Source organism: Dermacentor andersoni, chromosome 6 (genome assembly GCF_023375885.2).
Source record: "Dermacentor andersoni chromosome 6, qqDerAnde1_hic_scaffold, whole genome shotgun sequence".
Classification (NCBI taxonomy): Eukaryota; Metazoa; Arthropoda; class Arachnida; order Ixodida; family Ixodidae; genus Dermacentor; species Dermacentor andersoni.
Window position 1 is genome coordinate 435,619 of NC_092819.1, and position 19,067 is coordinate 454,685.

A 19,067-nucleotide genomic window follows, 5' to 3' on the forward strand; every position below is an offset into this window, starting at 1 on the left:
GCCGCGGACATGCGATACGGTTGGCGGTGAATGGGAACAGCATCACCAGTGTTTATCCGATGCTTAACAAGGGACATCTGACCAAGTGGTCGATTGTCAGTGTCAAATATGTCGTGCTAGGAAAGCAAAAGGCGATATAGGGCAGCTGCTTGATCAGGTGCGAGGTCCGGAGCAACCATGGGACATAATGGGCTGTCGAGGTTCAAGCCATCCTGCGGGTAATCAGGGGGATCTGGAGATGCGTCTGCTGCAAAAACAGTGACGTGGTTGTCTGTCACTGACGGAGCGTGGCCACCGCTATGCCTTCAGGTAACATTTGCTTCATCAAGCCAAAATTGATTACGGGGAGACACATCCCATTAGCGGCAAAGGTTACGACGGAGTATGGCACAGAGATAACGCGTGCCAGGAGGACATCACGAATGGGTGTGATGACAGTCGCCATCAGGCACGGTTGCCGTTGAGGCCAATTTGACGAAGATTAGGGCTTTTGGAGATAAGCGAACAAACGCTGTAGTGCAGAGGGTGTTTGGTTGTTCGAGGCGAATGTCTGAAAACCGTTAGAACGTCTTGGCCACTGTTAGATTTGCCACTCACCAGCAATTCTTTGCTTTCGAGGAAACTACTTGTTCAAGCCGACACCCACATTCCTCCGAATGCCTCAACGGTCGTGTCCATGTCCTGCAGCATAATCTCAGACGCTGCAGCACTACTGTCTCCATCTGACCGCTTTCTCACTCGGAATGGTCTGCTGCTGCCTTTTGCGACAGTGGACATCACACAGGGCTAGAGCACCATTTCTGTTTGCAACCCGTTTCCATACCCTATGTTGCTGCTTCGAGGGGAATGTCTTGGCAATGTAGAAGTGATCGAAGACATGCAAGTTATGGATATGCCCAATGACAAATACTGTGCTAGTTCCAGTGTGCTCAGTGCTGTTTCCATGTGTGACCTATCACCCAATGATGTCAATCAATCAATCGGTTTTTCTATTGGTTCTTCGGTTCTTCTATTGCCGATGCCCTTACACCAGTCCAGCAGTCTCAGCTAGACTGCTGGAAGCCTTCTAGAAAAATTTCGTTCTTCTTTCGATGTAGGGCAATCTACCGTGGGCCGGACACCAACTGTTACACAGTGCATTGATACTGGCACGCAACTGCCATTGCAGCAACGTCTGTATTGAATATCTCCTGCAGAATGTCATGTAATCAACGAACGAGTCAACGACATGCTTCGCCACGAGGTGATATGACCTTCCAACAGTCCGTGGGCATCCCCTGGCATCCTAATTACGAAGAAAGACGGTTCTGTGCAGTTTTGCGTGGACTACCGCCGCCTGAACAAGATCACTCGCAAGGACGTCTACCCTCTTCCACGCATAGAGGACGCGACTAACAGTCTACAAGGCGCAGAATTTTTTTCATCTCTAGATTTGCGCTCATGGTATTGGCAAGTACCCGTGGCAGATGCCGATTGGCCGAAGACAGCTTTTGTCACATCCGGCAGCTTATACGAATTTAACGTAATGCCTTTTGGACTTTATAATGCGCCCGCAACGTTTGAGCGCATGGTGGACACAGTTCTGTGCGGCTTGAAGTAGCACACGTGCTTGTGCTATCTTGACGACATTGTTTTTGCTCCTGACTTCCCCACGCACCTTCAACGGGTCTGGTCTGTTTTAATGTTTTTAACAAATGCAGGGCTACAACTAAACCTCAAGAAGTGCCGATTTGGTGCTTGGCAGCTGACAATTTTAGGTTACGTCGTCTCCAAGGACGGAATTCTCCCCAATCCAGCCAAACTTTGGGCTGTTCCCAAATTCTCTAAACCAACAACCGTCAAAGATCTGTGGAGTTTCGTATGTCTGTGTGCCTACTTTAGACGCTTCATCCAAAGCTTTGCCACCATCATATGGCCCCTGATGAAGCTCCTTGAAAGCAGTGGGCCCCTCACTTCATGGTCATCAGAGTGCGACGTGGTGTATGCAATCCTGCGCTGTTTGCTGATGTCACCTCCAATTTTGCATCACTACAACCCGACTGTCCCTACAGAGGTGCACACTGATGCCAGCAGTGTTGGCCTCAGCACTGTTCTTGCCCAGCGCAAACAGGGGTTTCATGAACATGTCATGGCTGATGTAAGTCATACCTAAAGTACAAAGTGCGCAGGACACACAGAATCTTATTGCACTTGGACTCTATACGGAACACAAAGCGGCTTCACTTTGGCAGTTGCTTTTGTTGCACTGCGTACGATTTGTGAGGTGCGTTTGCAAGCAGTCGCTTGTAATTCAATCATTCGACCACCTGCGTCCGCGGAAGCTTCCATTTATTGTCTTGGCACTCCTACACCGCAGAAGCGAAATTTTGTTATGTTGAAGTTTAAATCTAATTGCATGGTGTTCTATGGACAAGTGGTTATGAAGTGGTAAATACTTCATTATATCGAGAATTTCAATATATTGAAGTGTGTTATATCGAGGCTTAACCATATATATATATTACCTTTAATAACAGCTGCACTTGCAGAAACTTCGTGTGACCTCGAAGAATTGTTCACTGAAGTAACAGCCTTATATGAGTAGTTACAAGACGTTATTGTAGAAGACAGTTAAATTTTACAGCCTGAGTGACCTTGCACCACCAAGAGACTGGCGCCTCTCAGATGAGCCATAGGACAAGTGGATTCAGCAAAACACGCTACGAAGATACAGTCGAACCCGACTATATCGAACCCGTTTACATCGAATTATTCTATATATCGAACAATTTCTGGTCACGGTATAGTTACAATGAGTATATATAGCAAAAATTACGCTTACATCGAACAAATATTGCAGTGACTCCCCATACATCGAACGTCAAGCGGCTGAAAAGTGCCCCCAGAGGTTGGCTTTCCCTCGCGGTAGCGGGGAAACCCGGCGGCGCGGCTCCACCCAACCGCTCTCCCTACCGTGACGCGCTATCTATGGGCGCGCGACAAATCTAGAAGTATGACTCACCGCGACCGGATAGCTAGCGAATATGTTCACCCCATGCAGAATCCCAACGCCTGGTCTCGCGCATCCCCACAAGATACAATCAAGAAACCTTCTCCTGACGAAAGGTCATTTGAGAATATTAGACATAACATATATAAAAATTACAGACTAGTACAATTTTTGAATGCAACTTCTGACTAGAATTATTAGCATAAAGAAATGTGACTCGATAATGCAATAGTTTAATTACGTGTCAAAGCAGGCCTTATGCCATTGGTTTCATTTATTTGCTGGCACCGGAATAAAGGATTATAGGGTAATAAACTGTCAAGCACACACATGAACAACCATATTAAAAATAAATCAATAAATAATAAGACACAGTGATATCTCAAAAGCGCGAACGGACATGAGAGCAAGTAGGAACAGTGTGGATTACGTTATTGAGCAGCTGATAAAGCATATGACGAATAAAAATTAACAAGGAAAATGCACAGCATAGACTATGGAATTTTACAAATAGCGCAACCAAGTGTCTTTGCATAGCCTTTTGTTTCTTTGTATAACTTTTTGCATTGTTAGTTCTAAGCCAGATGGTTTGCTTGAAGCTTGCCTCTCTTCCCTGAAGCTTCCCTCACTTCCTCCTCGCCTCGTATTAGTGCCTGATAACTTTTGCCAACTGAATACCTCATGTATGCCTTACTGTAGAAGGAATCCAGGGAAAACAAGGGGAAGGCGGGAGATAGAAATTCAAGACGATGAGCAAAACAAGAACGAGTTGAAAGCAGGAGCCACCGTTTTGACAAGTGGACTTGTCTTCTTCAAAGCAATATATGCTAAGAAACCCACCTATATATACTGTGGCGAGGAAAGCATATGTCGCCTTGAAGAAGACAAGTCCACTTGCCGAAACTGTGGCTCCTGCTTTCACCTTGCTCTCGTTTTGCTCAACGTACTGTAGAAGGAGCACTCTCTGTAAGAATGGCGCCCTGGTACAGAAGGGATCAGGGCTATGCGATAGCTCCCAACTTCTTTCTTCTATCAAGACTTATCACCACGCAACATTCATGAAGGTTTAGCCCTCCATTAGAACAAAAGCGAGAAATATTCAGAACCAGACAGATTCGGCCAGTTACGTTAAATCAGACAGTTAAGCACACATTTTTTCCTAGTTTGTAGTGACAGCGCTTGGCTGTCCCTGCACCTGAAGAGTACTACATATGTAAGGTGCACGCCTTATTTTGGAGGTAATATGCACTGCGTTCAAGCTTGCAATTTGAGATGGCTGGTACCTTAGTGTGCACTGTCTCCTCGTGCGCCTGGTGTTAGGTCACTGCTGGTGCCAATACGGTGAGAAAAAAAATCACTGCACCTTCCGGTCCATGAAGATGGTCGAACAGCGAAGCTATGTTAGTTACACTGAAGGTTACGCCATACAAGTCAAATTACGCAAGCAGTCTATATTGTAAATCTTTTGTTTCACCATTCCTTCACCTCATTTTCGCTTTTGAATGCTTTGCATAGTGAGCATGCTTTAGGAGCGCGTTTTATTGCGGCTCTCCCAGTGTTCTTTCTTTTTGCGTGTGAGGTTTCTGTCTGTGTTTTTCCATGCTTTTCTTTTTTTGTGTTCAAGTTGCCCCGCCCCTTATTTTGCATGCCAGTAATGAGAGCAAGGTGTGGCGTGAAAGAAAAACCATCTGATTGATCTTTTATTCATTTTGTGCGAAACGTTGTATTTGCTTGGTCTTGTGTTGTTTCTTCTACCGCTTGATCTTGAGTTGCTGTCTCTTGTGTCTACAGTGCTCGGTGTACCTCCTCCGCTTGCACTGCTTTGTCTGGAGATGTTGACTCTTGCATTGCTCGCTCTTGAGTTGATGGCAGATGACGTTTACATTTCATGATCACAGCCTTGTGCTTCAAAATTAAATCTGTTCATCACATAAGACAATGAATGGCTCATACTGCCATAAATGTGGCCTCCCCATTACGACAATAGAAGAGAAGTGAAATTTTACGCTGGAATGATGAGCGGCAATGGAGATGACGAACGCAGAATCAGCGGCACGAGCGCGTTTGCACGGTAGCTCCGAGAGGTGCCAACAAGCCAGCGGTGGAAGAAAACGACGACGCTCGAGCCATTGCTTATGGTGATAATTTTAGTGAACTCCAAAAATGACAGCACAGGGTCCGCATAAACAGCTTCACTGTAAAAAACTTGGAGGACGCTTAAGCTTCGCCTTTAAGAGTGGAACCTGATAGCATCATCAGGCCGCGTTGACGCCGACACTGACACCAGATATTTTGCGACACAGGCCCGGATATTCTGCGACACGGGGCCCGGTAGATAATAATTATGGGCCAATCCCAGCGGCAGTGCAGGGCAGAGCAATGGTTAATACCCCCATAAGGCAGAGGCTACAAGCAGTGATTCAACAGTGGTTCATACCCCCGTAACCAAGGAAAAAGGGGTTTGTGTTTGAGTTTCCATGTAACAAAATTAGGTTTTCTAGTATATTCAAATTACAATCCGACACTATCATGTCTGTATGTTGTGTGTAAGTCAGACATTACAAATTTCTAATGGATTTTACTTTGAGAAATTCAATTAGTTCAGTAACGCCTATGCTCCACGATGGAAGCCTGTGTTGTTGTGGTTCAAGATGATTTTTTTCTGACAGACAACGCCACCGACGGTGGACACCAACGCAGACACCAAATTTTCTCCGACATGGGGCCCTTAATGCTATCGCGTTTATATGTTTTCGTCTTAGCATCAGAAGGGTTCTGGCGAAGTACCAATAAGCAGCATCCCTGTTGGCTTTGTCGTTGGTACTCATGCTGTGTTCGTAGCAGGTGCACATTGCGACGTCTGCGGTCATGGTAGAGGTGAGCTCGATGCATGTTTTCTATTTCTCGTTTTATGTCTTGTTGTCGCCATGATGTTCCGTATAAAGTACAAAAGCCATATGAAGGAGCGACCCATCATCGTGGGCACGAGAAAAAGCATGTAACAGGGAGTCGCAAAGGACTGAGGCTTGATGGTAATTATCTTCCCACGCGCTCAATTCGGGTTAGTCCGAGGTCACATGATCAATGTGCGCTAGGGAAGGAGAGTGTGCATCTCCTCTATCCCTGCCGTAGCTATGGATGACTGCGCAGCTTATGCTTACGCGGCCCCCAGACCGTAGCTAATTGTTGGTAATCATTGGTGGGTGAAATGATCTATGCAAGCAGGGATGGCTGCTGTCTTCCTTGCCGGGTAGTCTCTCCGCACCCATAAAAAATTATGGGGTTTTACATGCCAAAGCCACTTTCTGATTATGAGGCACGTCGTAGTGGAGGGCTCTGGAAATTTTGGCCCCCTAGGGTTTTTTAACATGCACCTAAATATATGTTTTTGCATTTCGCCCCCACCGAAATGCGGCCGCCATGACCGGGATTCGATCCCGTGACCTCGTGCTCAGCAGCCCAAGACCATAGCCACTGAGCAATCACGGCGGGCCTCTCCGCACCCCTAGTGTTGCAGATCACGCAGTCTAAGTTCAGAGAGAGTAGTAATTGGAGATCGCTGGCAGAGGCCATCATGTAGTGAACATAAAAATAGGCAGATAATGATGATGATAAACCTAATTTGAAAAGTCGCGGTGAATTTTGCGGCTGTATCGAACCGTTCGACCCCGCTGCCAGCGTTCTTCGTAATGCCACCATTGTGACGAGTGGTCGTAGTCATCCAGTGAGATATTTACATGTTTACGTGGTCCGTGCATTACACTATGCTTGTTATTTTAAGAAGTGAATGTTTACTACAATTTATGTGGCCCACATAACGAACTCATAGGCTCGAGTAAGGGCCACACTTTCTTGTCACAATTTCGACGAGCCTTACATGAGACCGGGCCATTTAACCTAATTTATCCAGCTATGTGTATGAAATCCCCCAGGCCCTTTTTGCATAATGAATCCCCCATAACCTTCCGTGATCGCCTCCTATTGCCATCTAGTAGCAATGTGCAAAAGTACGATGCGTGCGAAAATTCCCTGTTGAGTGTGATCGGAATCAGCACATCAAACACGATTACTTCCCAGTTAGATTTATTTTTAATAGTGGCTGTCAAGTTGGGGGTACGGCTCTTACATGGATTTATATGGTAAGAATTTTCCTTCATGTAAGTGACTTATGCTTCACTATCACTAATAATGTGTTGCCTTTCTGGCGAAACTGCAGCCTCTACATATATATATTTTTTTTAACTGCGAGTCTGAGTATAAACGCTACTGCACATGGTTGTTATTATATATATAGTTATAACCTCTGCATGCAAAGGGCGATGTTTCCATCCCTAATAAATGTTCTAAATTATTAAAAGGGTCTCCCTACTCCTTTCTTTTAATTCATTTTTTGTGTAAATCAATGTTTAGGCAGCAGGCAAGAATGAAATTGCTGTGTTTTCATACTTTTTAGGCTTGAGGATTCGTTTTGAAGGTCCAACCTCGGAAATTAAATAGACTCTGAGGCCAGAACTACTACAACTGGCATCACAAGGGAAACAACGAAGTGTCAGCATTGACATTTGTGTTCTCTGTACATTTGAAGTACTACTATATAGAATACTTGGCCCTTTTCAATACAGTGAAGTGCAGTGCAAACAATGTGCAGGATGTCTACCATGTTGACATTTCCAAATTCCGAGTTTTATAAGTTTTCCCTGAGTGCCATTGGAAAAATTCACGAGTGACACAGAGCTTTGTTTTATGTCAAGACAGGCTGACACGCATGTTAAAAAAAATTTAAAAACGTCTTAATCCAGTTTGAATACAAAGAGTAGTGTTTATTTTATTCAAAATGAAAGCAGAAGGTACGGGTTAGTATAATGCACAGCTAATAAAATATATTCGAAAAGAATGGTAAAGCCTGTTGCAAATCGAGTTGAACATTTTCAAATACGAATAAGAAGAGATGCATACAGAAGCAAATATTTTCGAATATGAGCTATTTTTATCAACTGATAGCAAGCTCATTGGTATGAGGCCCGAACTTTGTCACATGTGAGATTCTCTCTCAGCAGCTGGAAAGTCAACCTCAACTGTACTGACATACTCTCAGCCCTCACAAAACACTTCAGTGTTGGGTTGCACTGCTTTAAAGAGTTTATTTTGGTTTGGGTGAGGGACACCTGCATCTCGGTGTCAGCCAACACTTTGTTTTTTGAACTCAAGCTCCTTCAAAGAAGTGGCAGCACACCTCCATTTCCATTCATTCTTCAATGCATCGGTCATTTGTGTTCTCGTCCTCCTTCCGCCCTGCGTTCGCCCCACGGACCGTTTGAAGCCTCTTGGTCTGTTGTACAGTCAACATTCAATTTTTCGGACACACTAGGGACCGCGAAAACGTCCGAAGAAGTGGGCAGTCCGAAAAAATGAATGCATGTCTTTTACTACCCTTAAGGGCTCAAATCACCACAGGCACGTCCGAAAAAGCTCTGAAGGCCTGCCAGTGCACCTATTAGGCATATCGGTGCTCGTACTGTGACAGGATAAGGCATGTGCACGCGTGCATAATTAAGGAATACATACTGTATCCCGTGAGAATTGCCCCCTTCACACGCTTGTTAAGCTTCACCGCAATACTTCGCGTATGCTTCACCGCATGACAGTTCTGTATCAAGGCGAAGTCAACTTTCGGAAACCGGCATGTTGCAACACGCCGTGTTTTCCAAGCTTCGAAGCCAACCGCGAGGACTATAAAGGCGGAGTCCGTGCCATTGGTGACAGCGGCGAATCGATCTAATGAAAAACACGGCACCGAAAAGCAGAAAGCTTAACGTCGAAGGTCAAAGCAGCTAGGCCTAGCGTTGCCGCGGTGGTGGCTATGGCTGCCAGCGGATCTGCGTGCGAGCGTCGGTTCGAGGCGGCGAGATAATAAAAAATGGTGGCGGTAGCGTCTTTGATTAATGCCGTTTCGGACCTGCGGTCACGGCAAAAAGTCCGGAAAATCGGACGGCGAAGGATTCTTGCATCCGAAATTTCAGACGTTCTTATACATTGACTCTATGGGGTATGTGGCGGTGTCCCAGCATTAGCACGACTTTTCTTCCCTTTCAATAAAATTAGCTATTTTTCCCTGGTATAAGCAGAAATTCCCTGAGTATTTCCAGACTATTCAAGATCCCTTAGAATTCCCAGTTTTCCCTGTTGGTAGACACCCTGAATGTGGCATCATCGCTGCTGGCATTCACATTGTTTTTTCTGGAAAAACTTTTTCTCGGCACATCCACTATTGTGAGCATGTGTCAAGTTTGAGGCTTATCATCATTGTCACATAAGCATCCTTTGTGCTGCCGACACTGTTTTCCAGAGTATGACAATGAAGAATTATACACAAACACACCGCCAACTTGTCAAGGACAATTTCTAGGTGATACACATAATGTATTCCTCGTCCACTGCAGTATCGCTCATTCTGGCCTCCAAAACCTGCACAGATGCCAAGGCCCTTAATGTCTATGACGAATGTAAGACCTTTCACTAACTGCCCAGTACTGTTGTTGTGCGATAGCTCAGTGGTTAGCACATTCGACTGCCACAAGCACACTGTTTCATGGTAATGGGCTCAAATCCCAGTGGAGACAACTGAGGAGAAGTTTTATTTTTCTTGTGCTGTGGAAATGGCAAAGCTGGGGATAATCATGAGGTGGCCTGACGATTAAAAAAAAAAGGAATCATCATTGTGTGCTCTCGTCAGTGTAACAAAATGGATGGACAAATGGACAAGGCAAAACAGTTTTGAGCACTTAGCTGCTGTCGCAGTAATTAATGAAACAATAGGTTATCTGCTTGATAAGATGTGGCAGCAACACTTACAACATTCAAGAGTATTAGACTGCAAGTCCAACTTGGTAAAATTCAGGTTTATCGTAACAATGAAGAGCAACTAGCGCTGTTATGTCACACACAATGTGCAACGAGTGCTCTGTATATATTACCAAGCAAGACGCTGGATTATTGCATCAAACCTTGTCCACCATGAAGCTTGCAGCAGCTGCCTTCTTGCCTAGTTACAACACGGTTCGTTTGCATAGCAGGCATTTTGAGAAAGGCACCAAGTGCTGCTTAGTTACATTTCTGTTTGAAGGAAAATAGGCTCAGCAACATGTGCACTGTTTATTATTTTCATGTAATACATGTGCAGCCATTCAGCAGATTCATTGTTGGTTGAGAGATTATGCATAAATAAACTGAAGGAGAAAGGCAACTGCACAAATATTGGTGGCCTATCCTGCCACATGAAAGTTTTAGGAACTGTTCTACAAAATACAGTCGGGTTCCGTTAACTCGACCCTGACGGAACCGACGAAATTGATCGAATTATTCGGCGGGTAGAATTAAAGAAGATGCAGAAAAAAAGTGCTAAAACCCCACTGAATCATTCAGCAGTAGTTGCTCAATTCTAACACGTACCAACACCCAAAGAAAAAAAACACCCGCCCGCTTTCTATGCGTCCAAAGCACTAAACTATTGTAGAAATGACATTAAAGCTCCTAAACAAGGTATAAATATAACGAACACCCTATTTTTTAGCAAGAAAAATTTCACAATGGCGGCGGTTTTGTTAAGTTGGCTTCGCCACACTGCTTTATCCAGCCAGCTTCGCTGCAATACATCTGTGTTATGCGGCAAAGCACGCAAACTTCGCGAACGCGGTTTTGGTTTTGCGTCCGATTGCACCACGCAGGAAATTTTCGGATCAGTTTTCGTTTATAAAAAACAGGCACGCGTTAGAATCGGGTAAAGACCGTAATGAAACACTGCGAGCTGTGGTTGTCGCTTGAAAATCTTCTTAAGGAGCGCCGAATATATGCATTTTCGACGAGAGATGATGTGCGCTCAATGCATTCGCTGTTCCCTAAGCTCCGCCATGACAGAGGCTGCCACTAACGGGATCGCTATCGGGGTCACCATAAGGATCAGGCGCGTGCGTGCTTACTAGCAAAGTTCGAGTTATCCAGCGAATACCAATTTTATGATCGAAATAACGAAAGTTTGGGCCCATATAAATGCATGGGCGCTGGCCGGGACCTTTGGCCAGGATCGAATAAACAAAAAAAATCGAATTAACCGGAGTCCAATTAATGGAATGTACCACTTTATTGTGAATAGTACTCGATCGTGCAGTTGAAGTAATAATTTTATCTGAACTATACTAACACGTTACTCTTTTCTGTATAAATGCTCCACATGCAGTTTTACGCGACAGTGATAACCAGTTGTGAATTTATATATAGAGTGGTAATTTTTTTTTAGGAATTTCTGGACCCGGACAGGCCACCAATGGAAACTGACCCTGGCAACGTTTAACACTCGAACTCTCTCAAGTGAAGCTAGCCTATCAGGACTCTTTGAGGAAATATCTGGCATTGTTTGAGATATCATTGGCCTTAGTGAGCTTAGAAGTGGTGAGGCTTATACAGTGCTGACAAATGGCCACATTCTCTGCTATACGGGACTTCCAGATAAGAAGCAGTACGAAGTACAGCGCCCGCTATGTCCATAAGGACATACTGGGCAATATTAACAAATTCTGCAGCATTAATCAGAGGGTAGCAGCAGTCATAATAAAACTTAAGAGGTATAGATTAAAAGTAGTATAAGCCTACGCTCCAACCTCCAGTCATGATGATGATGACGAAATAGATAAGTTTTATGACGATGTTGAATTAACGATGAGAAAAGTACGAACTCAGTATACTGTAGCAATAGGCGCCTTCAATGCAAAAGTGGGGAAAAAGGAGGCTGGTGAACAAGCAATTAGCAACTACGACATCGATTCTATACTTGCGGACAACTTTCTGTGGCAATGAAGGAAAAGCTAAGGAGGCAAAGCGCGCACAAGAGAGAGCGCTTCTGAAAAGAGTCCAGTGTTTTTATCCACATTAGCTTAAGCTCAGGGAGAAAAAACAAACACCTTATTACAGCACTTATATAGGACAAAACACACCACTGAATGTGGAAGTTTACTTATTTCATGGATTTCTTCCGCTTCTGGGCAAACGCGAAACCGTCGCATGTGGAAGCTGCATCGATTCAGCATCTGTTCCGACCAACGAAAAGTACTGTCTAGTGCTGGCAGACTACTTGGCGAGGTAACACATGTGCAGAAGCTCCACCCCCGCAGCTTTCTCTTCACTGCCACAGAAACATGTCCGCGAGTGGAGAAACACTCAAGGAGAGATGTTGGTAGAATTCGCGGAAATGAATAAGCTACGAATAATGAACACCTTCTTCACGAAAACGTAGGAACAAAAAGTGGATGTGAAAAAGCCTAATGGTGAAACAAATGAAATTGATTTCATACTTTCTGCTGATGCCGGCATAGTGCAGTATGTATAAGTGTTAGGTAGGGTAAAGTGCAGTGATCATAGGTTAGTGAGGGCTAGGATTCCCCTCAATTTGAAGAGAGAAAGAGTAAAACTAGCGAAGAAGAAACAGGCCAGCCTAGACGCAGTAAGGGTAAAAGCAGACCAATTCAGGATGGTACTTGCAAACAAATATGCAGCAAAGAGAGATGAAGATGACATAGAGGTAATGAATGTGTCATGCGTAACACATATGTCATGCGAAACCGTAACTAGCCTGGCTTCAGAAGCAGCAACTGAAGTGGGAGGTAAGGCATCAAGGCAACCAGTAGGTAAGCTCTCCCAACAAAGGACCTAATGAATAAATGACAAGGAGTGAAAGTGTCCAACTCAAGAGATAAGATAGATTATGCGGAACTCTCAAAACTAATCAACAAGGCAAAAATAAGTGATATTCAGAACTATAACATGAGAAAGACTGAAGAAGCCGTAAAAAATGGATGCAGCCCGAAATCCTTGAGAAGGAAACTTGGCACAGGACAAACAAAGATGTATGCACTGAAAGATATGCAGGGTAATATCATCACCAATCTCGGAGATGCAGTAAAAGCAGTGGAAGAATTCTATACTGACCTGTAGAGTACCCAGATGACTCAGGATAACTCCATTCGAAACAGGAATAAACAGGATACAGAAACTCCTCCTATAGCTAGCGATGAAGTTAGAAGGGCCTTGCAAGACATGAAACGGGAAAAAGTGGCAGGGGAAGACAGAGTATAACAGTCAATTTAATCAAAGATTGAGGAGACATAATGCTTGAAAAATTAGCGACCCTTTATACGAACTGTCTATCGACTTGAAGGGTTCCGAGAACTAGAAGAGTGCCAACATTATACTAATGTACAAAAAGGGAGAAGTTAAAGAATTGAAAAATTATAGGCCCATTAGCTTACTTCCAATGTTATATGATATATTCACCAAGATAATCTGCAATGAAATAAGGGCAACACTGGACTTTAGTCAACCAAGGGAACAGGCAGGTTTCAGGAAGGGATACACTACAATGGATGACATCCATGTCATCAAACAGGTAATCGAAAAATCCGCAGAGTATAATCAGCCACTATATATGGCTTTCATAGATTACGAAAAGGCATTTGATTCAGTCGAGATACCAGCAGTTGTAGAGGCATTACGTAATCAAGTAGTACAGGATGCTTACGTAAATATCTACAGAGATTCCACAGCTACCTTAATTCTATACAAGAAAAGTAGGAAGGTACCTATAAGGGGTCAGACAAGGAGACACAATCTCTCCAATGCTATTCACTGCGTGCTTGGAAGAAGTATTCAAGCTATTAAAATGGGCTAGCTTAGGAGTGAGGATCAACAGCACATATGACAGTAACCTTCGATTTGCAGATGAAATTGTCCTGTTCAGCAACACCGGAGACAAGTTACATCAAATGATTGAGGAGATTAACAGAGAGAGTGTAAGAGCAGGGTGGAAGATTAGTGTGTAGAAGACAAAGATAATGATCAATAGTCGGGCAAGAGAACAAGGGTTCAGGATCGCCAGTCAGCCTCTAGAGTCTGTGAAGGAGCATGTTTACCTAGTTAAAATTACTCACAGGGGACCCTGATCATGAAAAGGAAACTTACAGAAGAAAAATGTGTTCGAGCGCATACAACAGACATTGTCATATCTTGACTGGAAGCTTACTATTATCATTAAAAAGAAAGGTGCACAATCAGTGCATTCTACCGGTGCTGACATATGAGGCAGAAATGTGGAGACTGACAAAGCAGCCTGAGACACGTTAAGCACCGCGTAAACAGCGATGGAACGAAGAATATTAGGCGTAACATTAAGAGATAGGAAGAGAGCGGTGTGGATCAGAGAGCAAACAGGGATAGCTGATATTCTATATTCTAATTGACATTAAGAGAAAAAAATGGAGCTGGGCAGATCATGTAATGCGTAGGTTAGATAACCGTAGGACCATTAGGGTTACAGGATAGTTGCCAAGAGAAGGGAAGAGCAGTTGAGGATGGCACAAGACTAGGTAAGGTGATGAAATTAAGAAATTTGCAGGCACTAGTTGGAATTGGTTAGCGCAGGACAGGGTTAATTGGAGATCGCAGGGAGAGGCCTTCGTCCTGCAGTGGAAATAAAATAAGCTGATGATGATGATGATGAAACATATTTTTTTTCTAATATTCTAGTCACTTTATTCAAACGCAACAAATTTGCATCAAATTGGTTGAACAGTTGTCTGATAAACTAACTTATGCCTTTCATCTTACTATATTACATCCCAATGTGATTTGGCGTTCATATTTTGTATCAGATGGTGGAAATCCACCTCTGCCATCACCTCTGATAAAGAAGCTTGCAGTGGATTGAGCGGAATGTTGTTGTTCCCCCAAAAATTTCTGACTATGATATTCCATAATGCGAATTTGAAGGGCAGCTGTTTAGGTGTTTTGAATTTGCGAAATATTATGGCAAACAATTTGTTTCTAAAGTACAAGGTGCTCTCAGAACCGCTGCTGAGCATCTGTTCGGGCAGCTCATTGAGCAGCACTGACAGACGAAGCATTTTCACCATTTGCGTCGCTCACTGTTCTGAAAGTAAACGTGAATGTGTGGCTCGTGCGGAGTGCATTCTCTAGTGGCTGGAAATTCTGCAGGCAAATACAGTCGAACCCGGCTATATCCAACTTGCAAAAAAAATGCGTATCAGTTCGATATAGGGCATAATTCGTTATATGCCTGCTAAAGAACTGGACATCATAAACACACCTATCATTTATGGAATCATTTTATTGGTGAAACTAGCTTAGTTTCGCATGAAATAGTCTTGTATTTACTTCTGCTTGAGCAATTTCGCTGCCTGCGACACACGCACTTCTCCACATTGTCTAAAGAGTTGGAGCAGCTGAGGCCACAACCTTCCACATTCGTGCTTAAGCACTGTACTAGTGCGAGTGCACCAATCACCTCGGAGGATGTGGGCAAAGGACCATCGTTGCTTTCCTCACTGTGCCCACATTCACTTGTGCTCGGTACGATGTCGGCAATGTAGTCTTCGTTTTCGGGATCTCCTGTGGTCGCAACACTATCATCTGCACTCACAAACTCGCCGACCATTTATTCGCCAACGGCTTCCAGAAATCCTGACAGCTCGCTACAAGCTTCGGCAACACTGACAACGGCTTCATCACACTCATCAGAATTTAGTCTTTAGAATGCGGAAGCCGGCATGTCTGAACCAATTTCGTATGAACCACTTGTACACGGCCGTGCATACGCATCGGGCGCCATGGGCACCGGGTTGCGAGTTTGTCCGTTTAGCCCTAATCTCCCCTTATTCTTCAAGATCGTGCTGAAAGTGCTCCTTGGAATCTTGCACCCAGGGGGTGATCCGACTTTTCACCATGGTCGACCCAATTTATGATGTCAAGCTTCACGGCGAAAAGCAAATTCTGCCCCTTCATCATGGTAACACTGTGGGAGAAGGCCCACAAGGCGCAAATACAATTAACCAGAAAAGCAGCGTGACAACTCCCACTTGCACCATCTTGCACGACGATGGCACAAAAGCCTCTGATTGGCTGTCTGAACAAGCGCTGCGGGCGGGTCAGGATAATTTTTTTGCGGGGGAGTGTCGATGGCTCGTCTGACGCAGTGTGGCCATGGTATAGAGAGTGGTTGAATGGAACCGCACTGCCATGAGGGAAAGCCAACTTGTGGGGGCACTTTTGCGCCATTTGTCGTTCGATATATCGGGAGTAGCTACTATAGTTGTTTGATGTAAGCATAATTTTTGCTATATATACTCATTGTCACTATGCCATGTTCAGAAATTGTTCGATATACAGAATAATTCGATGTAAATGGGTTTGATATAGTCGGGCTCGACTGTAGCACATGTGCAGTGTGCCTGAAGCCCACATCAGCGCTTTATTTCCACGCTAGCCACATGCGTAGTCGTGCCAGCACTCCGCGTTCCACCTCACCCTTTTCGACATACTCTGCTCTGCTTTTCGCCTCCTGGTTGCGCTGCACCCTCCTCACATCTTTAATCCCCCAGCTGCTCTCCGCATTCTGTTTCATATTTCGCTGTGCTCGTTCACTCGGTTTCACTGACACTGACGTTTGCTGCAGGAAGGGGTACCTAAGAACTGCGCTCTAAAAGTATTCTCACTTTTCAACTATACACTCCTATATACAAGGTCTGCATAAAGGTATCACAACCATTGAGATTGCAATGCATGGCAATAAAGAACATCTCCACTGTAATTATGGTATTTTCAACATCCAAGGCTTGCTCTGCAATGGTCACATGGTTCCATGTAGTCATATACTAAATGTTATGCAGAATGTCTCACCTGACATGTGGCTGCATCCAAATGGGTGGCACCAACATAGAGCAGGTTGTTCTGGATGTTGTACACCAAAGATGGCACAGCCACCTAAGTTGAACAGACAGGGAAGGTCAGACTGGCAGTAGCTTTAGAAAGACAACAGGATGCTGTTGTCTGTGAGCGGAGCATCTACAACTGGATGTCACTGCAGCTGAGGTAAAGACTTTGTGAACGTGTAAAATTTATTTTTCAAGTAAAATATAGGCAACAAATTTCAACACCTGTTTATCAAAGCATGATTCGTTGGTTGATTGGGTCTAGTGTTTCAGAGCAACAATTAAACTGTGAGATATGCCTATTGGCATTTTTAACCCAAATCTAAGTACATGAGCAGTTTTGCATTGCTCACTGAAGTCTTTCCCCAATAGAATGCAATAGCCACTGTGGTGGTTAAAAAGGCCTTACATCACCTTGAAAGCTCTACAAACAGCAGTTACTGCCACTTATTGTTGCTACTACTTGTACTTGGAACACTTGAAAATCACAGATTTAAAAGAAAAGCAGGTGGAGTTAACTAATCAAGTGTCTGGTGTCTAATGACAGTTTAATCGATTGTTGAATGACTTGAGCATAACCCGTCAGCAGCTGACGTACCTGTAGTTGTAGCTCAGGGCGTTAAAAAATGAAAATGCCTCTCTCCTGACACGTCTTGATCTAAAAGACCGCTCCCATCGGGATAACTTAATATTTTGTGGTACCTCTGCAATCTGTGAGAAATGTGGGCGCTGTCCGAAAAATTGGCACGTAACCTTTCATCCCTTCATCTTAAGTTTGAAGTCCCCGAGAATATGGAATGTAGAGCCCACAGACTTGGCTCTTATAGTGTTAATAGACTCATCTAATTATAATTGAAATCTCCTGCTTTAAACTAAAGGACAAAATTCTGGCACTGAAATCCAACCTGAAATTCGCCGGAGTGTCTGTGGGTGAACATTTCTGCAGAACAACATGCCAGTCTAGGGAAAAGCTACTAGATTTTACTAAGGCAACACACCAACTATATTCACTATGGCTAAACAAGCTATTTGTGAACAAGAAATGCTATGTTTACTGTTCTACTATTGACAATGTTTGTGAAGTTGACATGCCATGTGAAGCATGCTCTTCGGTTCGGTCATGTCAAGCTATTGAAGGAAATAGTTCGACATAACTAGCAGATGTGCAAAGGAATAACAACATATCGAGTTTTTCTCACTAACTGTGAAGCCTACTATATAAATGTACTGCAACGTCTTCACTAATTTATTTATGCGCTGCTAACATCGTATGTCTTACCAAAAAGTGGCTCTCTGCTAAGATAAAGACTAGAGAAATTTTTTATTGTGAAAAACGGTATTCATTTTTTCACTGTGATCGTGGTGAGCGATCAGGCGGAGGTGTCTTGATTGCAGTTACTGAAATGCTCATTTCAAACTCTGTCCCCATGGAAACTCCACTAGAATTTGTTTGTGCGCTTGTGTTCGACAACAGAGATGTCATTTTTTGCACATGCTATCGGCCTCCAACTGCTTTGACATCATTTTGCGATGACCTTCACGACGCAATGAACAAAGAGAGTTGGGCTAGTTAGTGCTGATGCTATTGCTGTGGCATGGTTACTAGCGTGAACAAGGTTAACGGGAACTGTTGTAAGTGCTTTAGCAGGCACTGGCCACTTGGCTGACCACTGCCAAAAAAGTAATTGCTCCCCACGTTTTCATAATACACTTGTACTCAGATTAGTAGAGTAGTTTGCTGGGCCAGTTGGTGCATGGTGAACATATAACAGCTTCCAGCAAGTACGGACGGGAGCACAAGTAAGTAGAAACGGACAGGACCACGCTTTGTTGTCCTGTCCGTTTCTACTTGTCCATACTTGCTGGAAACAATTATATGTTGTACTCAGATGATTTGCCAGGCAGTTAGATAGGAAAATTTTTGAAGCGTTCTGCATTTTAAACACTGCTGATGAATGCGTAAGCGCACCACCTCTGGCACTCACTGATAAAGAAGTGTTGTATATTGAGAAGAACTTTGCAAATGGTTTGTATTCGCTCGTTGTGGGTGCTTATCGGCTTCGTTACACATTTGTTTTTCTCCTTGTGGCACTTTCGTTTGTGCATTTGTCTGCGCATGTTTCTGAGCATATGGTAGTCCCTCTGCATGATTATCTGAATAAAACTTGTCAGCTGAAGTCTAGTGCTCTGTCCTTGTACCACCCTTTTTCTGTTAGCCTTATTTGCTCTAGTAACTTTGTCACAGCAATTGTTTCACACCGCATTAAACAATATTGTTGTCAGATACCCTAACTCACCAATTTTCC

The 19,067-nt window shown here is 43.9% G+C and overlaps 1 protein-coding gene across 2 annotated transcripts in view; it reads right to left on the minus strand.

Moving 5' to 3' along the window:
- LOC126521200 (UDP-galactose translocator-like) overlaps nucleotides 1-19,067 on the minus strand; it is a 58,559-nt gene that overhangs the window by 24,696 nt on the left and 14,796 nt on the right. For both annotated transcript variants that reach the window (XM_072288619.1, XM_055065730.2), the window contains one exon: nucleotides 16,730-16,813. In XM_072288619.1, the coding sequence (XP_072144720.1) occupies nucleotides 16,730-16,813 (84 nt within the window). The remainder of the gene's footprint in view (nucleotides 1-16,729; nucleotides 16,814-19,067) is intronic.